General features: G+C 42.0%; 2 protein-coding genes across 3 annotated transcripts; one reads left to right on the plus strand and one right to left on the minus strand.

The window, feature by feature from the left end:
• Positions 1–1683: 1683 nt before the first annotated feature.
• LOC120451152 (accessory gland protein Acp29AB) lies at positions 1684–3381 on the minus strand. 2 transcript variants are annotated; one of them, XM_039634592.1, is made up of 2 exons: positions 2073–3381; positions 1684–2005 (listed from the first exon to the last, which is right to left on the minus strand). In XM_039634592.1, the coding sequence occupies exon 1, from the start codon at positions 3347–3349 to the stop codon at positions 2600–2602; it is 750 nt and encodes a 249-aa protein (XP_039490526.1). In that variant the 5' UTR covers positions 3350–3381; the 3' UTR covers positions 1684–2005; positions 2073–2599. The 2 variants fall into 2 exon arrangements, with proteins under 2 accessions (XP_039490526.1, XP_039490516.1); XM_039634582.1 differs by having other exon boundaries at positions 1684–2012.
• Positions 3382–6878: 3497 nt separating this feature from the next.
• Positions 6879–7828, plus strand: LOC120458935 (accessory gland protein Acp29AB-like). The gene has a single exon (XM_039646790.1). It carries the CDS (start codon positions 6901–6903, stop codon positions 7708–7710), a length of 810 nt encoding a protein of 269 aa, XP_039502724.1. The 5' UTR covers positions 6879–6900; the 3' UTR covers positions 7711–7828.
• The last annotated feature ends 866 nt before the right edge of the window (positions 7829–8694 follow it).

The following is an 8694-nucleotide window of genomic DNA, read 5'->3' on the forward strand; positions in this document are numbered from 1 at the left end:
CCACTGACAGGCTTCGCCTTATTGCGTCCTCTTCCTCGCAGATTCCCTCCTCTTTGTTCGGCTGCAATTGACAGGCTCCTCTGACATTGTCGGGCCTCTGAAGATTTGTCCGCCGCCCGGCCAAAGATAATTTATGTCCATCCCCAGCTCTTTGCATACCCAATATTCAAGTCGAGCCCATTCTACTGCCCCTTAGGTCTTTGGTAATCGCTGGCGCACTTATTTTACTTTTACTTTTCCGCGCATTTCATTTGAGGCTTCCTCAGTGGCTCGTTGGAACGCGATGACTTGGATTGGCCAGGAGGTGGCTCCGAAATGCTCCGGCTTCTGTGTCTTCCCGACTCCGGCTACTGGTACTTGTCTTTTGTGCCGCGGCGGAAGCCGCAGTGCCACAGTGCTCCCCTCTCGTTAGTTTTAGGTTATATCGAATCTTCTGAAATATTGATTTTGCAAAATAACGGCAACCAAGTGGGCACACTTTATCGTCATTTGAGATGAAAAAGGATTCTGCAAAATATGAAAGATTTCATACAGAAAGTACGCTTTTCTGACCACTGTCACTTATTTGGCGGCGACTACTGTGTCTGCTTTGTGTTCTTCCTGCTGCCTTCCCCCACTCAAGCTTCCTCCCATTGTAGAACGCCTTGTGGAACCCCTGTCCTTACAATCCGGAAAGATTGCTCCCTTTCATTTTTGTTCTTTTGTGAAAAATAACTCTTTTGTCCTGTCAGTCAGCTTGCAAGCGAACTTGGCTCGCTTTCGGTTTCGGTTAGTCCCCTTTAAGTCTCCGCCCGTGTCTTTCCCTCTTGTATTCTGCTTTGCATACATAAATTCATCTGTGTGCCAAGTGCAACGATCCACTCGCGCTTCTCGAATCCCAATCGCAATCCCATTGCCATTGCCACAGCCAGTTGTTGCACGTTGCAAGTAGTCGCTGCTGCATCTGTCGCTGTTAGGGTTAATGTCAATTGCCTTGCCAGTGCCATAAATTCGTGGCCAGGGAGAAGCAAATGAAGCTGGAGGAAGCTCATGCCGGCCCTTGTGCGATCCTCGGACCAAATTCGATCCACCTTCGATTTAATTAGCCGCATCATCATCGCAGAGATTGCTCTCGGCTTTGGTTTGGCTTACTTTCTAAGCCGAAACCGCCAAGTGTTGACCAAATAATCATTGCTGACAATCACGAAAATCCCCAAGCAACTGGCGACAGCAACTGGCAACCCACAACACCAAGTGGCACCAGCAACTAGCAAACTAGCAACGGCAACCTGAAACAGCAAACAGCATTTCAATATCGTGAGCTGGGGAAAAAACATTTTATACAAATCCAACTGGAAAAGTAACAAAATGCCAATTAATTGCCAAATAGAATGTTTATCTATAAAATCGCGACAACAACAACAACTGCGTAAAGGAGTAACAGCGACAAAAACAAAAACTGTTAACTATTAGTAAAAGTTAAGCATTTGTGACCGTAACACATTTGCCAATTGCATTTGTTGCTGCAATGCTGCTGCTGCTGCTGTTGATTATTTGAGGAGGAAAAGACAACTAAGTAAGCTACACTCGACAAAAGAAAGATGTGTACATTACCATATAATAATATTAAACTATGTTCAATTAAAAACCAAACGCAAAACTGTAAGGTTACAAGATTCTAATAAAAATTTGTGCTTATCAGTATTTTGGGATTTAAGGTAAATTTTTTATCAGTGGCTAGAGCAAAACATTTCGCTGGTTTTAAGCACAATGTTTGCTGGTGTTTTCAATGGTCGCTGGCGGTTGCCAGTTGCTGGTTGCAAGTTGCTAGTTGGGTCAGGCAGACGCTGGCAATGGTGACGATCTAAACGAGCAGCGTGCATCGCCAGGCGGCATCTTAGATGGTCTCACACAGATACTCAAGCACCAACACATTTGCGGGGCAGGGCACACAAGTGCAAATTACTGGCTCTCATACATATGCAAAACATTATCCAGAGAAAAGTCGTGCCGTTGTCGATGTTGCCTACACTCTGAGAAATGCAATCCTCAAGTAGAACTGATATTGGTTATATTGTTGTCCAAAAACTTACATTAATCCTACATTGATTAATCTGCAAATCTATATTAATTATTTTTTATATTTTTTAGGCAATAAGATTCGTACATATTTTATCTAAATTTCCTTCTGTGGGTCGTTTCTGCAGTTGCCATTGTTGTTCTTTCGTTTTGTGGCTCAAAGAAATGGCTTCGTCTTGCGGCCAAGAGGAAAGCTTAACCAAACGCTGGCTAGGATAGGTTGGAGGAGGGGGAGGAGAGGGAGAGGCGCGATTTAACTGCAACTTAAATTTTAAATGCCACTTTAATAGCATCATTTGCACGCGGCCAGCTTGTTAACCCGATCGCCAAATCTTGAATATACGGACTTATCGGGGGGGTGGTGCCATCATCAACTCGTGGTTGAAAGTCACTAAGTAGTGAAAAAGTCATTATTTTAAGCATTTGAATATTTCTTTGGCGGCTATATGTACACTCAATATTAATACTACAAGTGACATATAAATCATTTAACACGCATAAATCGCATAGTTTGTACCATCAAATTCCAAGGGCGGTCTTCTTACGCAGCTTGGCAAATGAAAAAGTTCCTGTCGTTGCACTGATATGTGTAATAATCTCCGGCGTATAAATAAGCACAGTTGGCATTATAAGTCTTTTTGGGCTCTCCGTCTCGCCACTTAAGATATGAAACTTCTTTTCCGGAGGCCAGAGAAATGTATTGGTGCTTATGGACCAGGTTGCTAATGTCTAGCCAATACCATCTGGCTACAAGCTGCTTGCGGATGAGGTACAGTTCATCCTCGTCTTGGGGCGTCGCCAGGTGACCGCCCATCCCACGACACTTTCCTGCGGCATCGAACCAATTCTGCCTGACATGCCTCTCGATGTAAAAATACCTCGAGCCCAACTTCTGGAATTCCGGAGGGGGTTTCCCATTTGACATGACCTTATTGTTTTCGAGTGAGCAGTGCAGGGCTTTGTTTGCATTCTGCAATGCTGCGTCCAGATATTCCAATTTGCTTTGCAGCTCCCAATCATCCAGCAAAGTCTTCGATTGGTTTAGGCTTACGGATTCTAAAGACTTTATTTTATTTACTGTGTGCCCTACGTGACCTTCAATTTTCCCGAGCACTTCCTTGTGTGGGTTTTTCAAAATAGAATTCATCAGAGTGTCAAAATCGACGAGACTGAATTCTCCGCGTTGTTTGATTCGTTCGCTAAGTGGAACCTTGGGGCAGCTATTTTCCTGGGCTTCCTGCGGATCCCACAGGACGAACAGGTACAAGAAATAAGTTGCGTACTTGAACATATTGAGTGACAATCACCAGCGAGGGCTAATGTTTCTGACTAACTGATGCTGTGCTTAGTTCCAGACCTACAAGATCTCTTTAGAAGCGGTGAATTAAACCGTGACGAGCGCAATTAAAAGTTTGTTTGCAAATAAATCATTACACAACTAGCTTAGATTTTATGGTCATCTGTGCTTCGACCACTTTTAGCTTATATATATCATAAAATACTGTAATCTTTCAAGTATAAGAGATGTAATAAACACTTTACTGGCGAAAAAGAATGTAGGCAGGAAAGATGCAGTGACGCTTCTTACCAATTCACCTACAATCGATCAAAAGATCGTCGGGAAAGCGGCGGATAAACCGCTCATCGTACGGTATTGGAGCATGTGGTATCGTTCTCAGAACCGACTGCCATTCCGCTCCCTCATCTTTTTTTTTTGCTTAGCTCCGCTGAGCAGCTGCAGCAGCAACAAAAACATTAGAATTGCTAAAAGATACTCAAAATCACCAGCGGACAACAAGCTGAAATGTTAAAACGATCACGTTTTCCTGCAGCAGCAACAACTTCAGTGTGGAAATCCTTGCGCTGGAGAAAAGCTAGGAAAAATCTCAGCTGCCGTTGACATTCCAGGCCTCCCCCTTCAATCCTCAGCCTCCCATGTTGTTTTTTTAAAGTAAAGGAGCCTCGCGCATGCTAATTTCCTTAGCTGGGAAGGCCCAACGGTTTTTTTCGACTTATAGACGGGGCCCTCGGTGGCTAACTGTAAAAGGCAACGCAAGTCAAGTGAGCGATGGAGCATGAAAGGCCGACCAGAATGTGTGTGGTTTTGATACCCTATAGAAAAACAAAAAGTGCCTTTTATGATATATTTTTATATTAAACCATTTTATTAATTATAATTGTGCTAGTGTAGTTATTATAAGTGTGCAAGTGTAGTCAAAAATAAACTACGTTTTTGTTTTTATGTTTCGTTTTTTTAGGGTAACTTTCTATGAGTTGTTCAAGATCTAGCATTTTGTTTTTGTTATACGTGATTTTTTGATCCCCTTTAGCTGTTTAATATTTCGAACACAGGACAATTGTCATTCGAATCGAATGATTTTCCGGCGTGTTTTTTTCGCTTTGTTTGTTTCATTTGCTACTATTTTCGTCTCTGTTTCGCTGAATGTCCCCAGATTTAATGGGTAGGAGAAAAAAGGGGATTCGAGGGGAGATCGCAGGGTTCCGAAATGCAAATGAATGCCGATAATTCAAACGATAAGTTTGTCTTTTGTCTTGTTTGTAGCTACCGTTTGTTGTTTTTCCTTGGGTTTTTCTTTGTTTTTTGTTTGTTTGTACTTCTGTTGGACTTGGTGTTGTTGCTGCAGCTACCGCCTAGAGCCAACAACCATTAAGAAACCGAAGGAAAGGACAGCGGGTCGGGCGGGCAGAGCCAGGACCATGATCACGATTTTCAAGTTTCGACATTTGATTGAGTTTTTTGAACTAACGAATTTTTTCTTTATTTCTTTTTCCTTTAGTTTGTTGGAGCTGTTAGTCTTATTCAAAGAGGCTTGATCTTGGTGTGTGTGTCGTCGTGAGTCTGTGGGCGTCTTGTAGCTCGCATCCATATCTTGGATATTGCTCCTAAAGAGCGTTAATTTGACACACAGTAACCCAGATTAGCGATCGACGATGCCGCGAAACGAATGTCTCTGTGCCAGGGGTGCTTAAAACTTATGGAAATCGTTTATACGGTTTATATAGCTCAGTACTAAGGGGTTTCACAAAAAGTTTCCCATACATAAAGTTTTGGTATTCGGCTCCTGTTTTTATAATACGAGTATAAATGGAAGTGTATAGAGTATTTAATGTTTAAATAATACCTTTATTAATGGTGTTTTCTCGAAAACTTAGTCATGCTCCTAGTGAGCTTAAAAGCCAGCTTTCTCAAAGGAAACCAATAAATTGGACAAGTTCTCAAGTTGGGCTTCCAACCCTGATTAGAGCGGGATTTGAACTCCCTTGGGGCCAAAACGCGCAACGAAAGGAAACGAAACACAAATGTTAACCCCGCGTGTTGATAAAAATATGACAAGTTGGCTGTCATTAGTCACACAATTAACATATACAAATACCGTCGAAGGGAAGGGACTGAGTGGGGCATCCTCCGACCCGATCTTCCAGCGGCGGTCACGTAGAGGAGAGGAGACACGCTGACTTCAGCAAATTGTCAATTACTCATGCGATGAGCGAAAGGAGCATCGTCATGGGCTGGGGTTTTCGGGGCTTTCGGGGTATCCGGGGGTCCAGGGGATCCAGGTGGGGAGCCGCAGAGGAGAAGGACCAGACTGTCCAGTTGCCGAACCTGAATCCCAGGCAATATCTACCGCTGCCGCTGGACCGCCTGTCGTCGACGACTGCCTTTTAAAGCATCATTAGCAGAGATAATTAGCGCCGTGCAAACGACAGCCAAGAGATTACCTCGAAAAAGAGACTCACAGACAGAAAAAAGTATTAGTGCATTTTTATTCTTATTCTAGCTCGTCGTTTCTTAGTAATTCTGTTAATTCAACCAAATAATTGATTTCACTGAATCATTAAAATATATTTAACTAAGATTGGAGAATCCATGTTGAAATACTACATAATCAAACTTTCTTTTTTCTTACTTTGAAGAAATGTCGATGATCTACACAAAAATATTTTATTTTCGTTTACCAAACATAATGTTAATTTTATCCCACTTTAAATAATTTGCTCTCTGTGCAAAGCCAGAGACAATCTAACCTCTTCGGTTCCCCAGCAACAATTTAAGGCTAATAAATTCAAAATGTTAAACCTTTTTTCGGCAATTTTATTTTTGCTTCGCTTTGGCAACTTCGTGAAAGATTTTCGTATCCGACGAACAGCAACAGCAACAGGTTGCTAAGAAACGTGGTTTTAGGGGTTAAGGGGGCTGGAAGCCCCTGCTTCTAGTTCCATTCAACTTCAGCCTAATGCGTAAATTTAGTGAATGGTCAATAAGTGCAGACGAAAGAGGAAAACCCCCGACGTTGGTGATGTGGCCGTCGCAGTGGCAATGTGTTACTGTGGTGCAGTTGCTGCTGCAACTGAGTGACATGTTAATTAGTCGCTTACATGACAGCAGTTTGCTGCCAAGGCATTGCCAAAATGCTAATTTCCAACCGCTGAGACGCGGAAAAGCGCGGAATATGGAAAACGGGCCGGGTTCGCGGAGTTGTGCAACTTATAATTGAGCAATTTGCCAGCGACTGATTTATTTGTGGATCCCCAAATGGGATTAAAACGGTCTGTGTCTCTCCAATGCAACATGAATCGCTGGGAAAACAAGATCAAATGTACTAACAGCAAGACGGCTAAAAAGCACCTGGTTTGAGGTTAATAAATCTTCAAAAATGAACAGAATTTTTAACCTATATCACAATTTTTTTTCGTATAAAATCGGTTAGTGTTTATTACCGTTTTAGGGAGTGTGTCGAATTACTCGTACGATACTCTTAACAAAAATAAAACGAGATTTAGTTCATAAGTAACATTTACTCTCTCAAGTTATAAAATTGAATGTTCCAGCTCGCGATCTATTTTCTATACGCCTTTTTGGCCTGCGGTCTTTATGGAGTCCACGCAAATGATGTGTGTCCTCGAATGTCAACGCACAAGGAAGTGTGCCTTGTTGAACTAGAGCCAGTGCTCCAATACATTTCCAACAACCATAATAACCACTGGAACTCTGCTAACGCAATTCAAATAAATGTAACCAGGAAACAACTGACTAAGATTGAAGGTCAGGAGAAAGAAATAAACGACAAGCTAAAAGTAATACAGGATAATATGGAAAGAGAATTTGATGCTCTAAGACCGAAGATAAAGAATGTGAAAAATATTCAACGTGATTTGGCAAGTCTGGAGCTGCAATTGCAAGAGACGAAGATAGCCCTAAACCTTTCTGTGGAAGCCAAAAAAGTGATGCCGAAAATCGAGATTCCTACCAATTTTCAGAAAATTGGCTGGAGGCATTTTTTCATAGAGAATAAACACAAAGTGAATTGGTTTGAAGCAACGAGTAAGTGCCATAAAATGGGTGGTCACCTGGCGACAATTCAGAGCGGAGAGGAATTAGATGCTATTCGTACGGAACTTGAAGTCATTCATGAGGAAAACCCTGACTTCTGGCTAGACATCAACGACATTGCGAAATGGGGCGAATTCGTTTCTTTAACAACGGGAGGGAATCCACCTTTCTTTAAATGGCAGAAACTCAGGCCTCAGGTGAAAATTCATCAACGCTGTGTTCACTTACATGGCGGCGAAATGATGGATGGAAAGTGCAGCGAGAAATTTCTTTTTATTTGCCAACTTGCAGAACATTAAAAGATTATATTATTGCTGCACACTATGTAATTAATTATTGCGGATTTCTTATAAGCAGATGATCTCTTACGCTTATATGATGTGTAGTAAATATATGCAGTTTTCTTGCATAAAAATATATCGTTCCGGTGTGTTACCTGAATACGAGGTGTGTAAAATTTGTTTATCAGAAAAAGAAATATGAAACATAATTGTAGAATCAGTTCGTTATACTTACTCAACATGTTCAGTTACGCGACCTATATCTTGTGCACCTTTGTTTCCTACGGTTACTACAGCGTTTTTGCTGAAATCGATATTTTTCAGCGTCCCATAATTCCATCGTACGATCCACTTAAAGAACTTGAAGAAATGTGTCTTGTCGACGTACTACCAATTCTTGAGAACAATGTAGAGCAACAGAAGATGGGGAACACTGCTAACTCACGGATTTTCAACGAAACGCAGGGAGTTCTGGACAGGATCGAAGGATACCAAGAAGTCATTGAGAAGCAATTGAAAGCGCGTCAGGTCAAAACGGAAAGTTATTTTATGGAGGTGCATTCCAAAGTGGAGCTAAAGGCCAAAAAATTATCGTTAGAAAAAGCCTTACAAAAGGCACAGAATGCTCTTCAATGTTCTCTAGATACCAGAAAAGTTTCGTCGAAGGGATCACTCCATCCAGCATTTGAGCAAGTGGGTTCAAGGTACTTTTACATCGAGAGGCATGTCAAACAAAATTGGTTCGATGCAGCAAGAAAGTGTCGCGAGATGGGCGGTCACTTGGCGTCGCCAAAGGACGAGGATGAGCTGCACCTTATCAGTCAAAAACTGGAGACCGAGTCGTATTGGATCGACGTATCCGATCTCACCGATCAAGGCGAATACATCTCGTTGGTCTACGGGAGCAAAGCACCATTTTTAAAATGGAACAAAGGCCAGCCAAAAAAGGATAACGCGCAATGCGTTTGTATAAAAGGCGGACTATATCAGACATATGAATGT

This window comes from Drosophila santomea, chromosome 2L (genome assembly GCF_016746245.2).
Source record: "Drosophila santomea strain STO CAGO 1482 chromosome 2L, Prin_Dsan_1.1, whole genome shotgun sequence".
Classification (NCBI taxonomy): Eukaryota; Metazoa; Arthropoda; class Insecta; order Diptera; family Drosophilidae; genus Drosophila; species Drosophila santomea.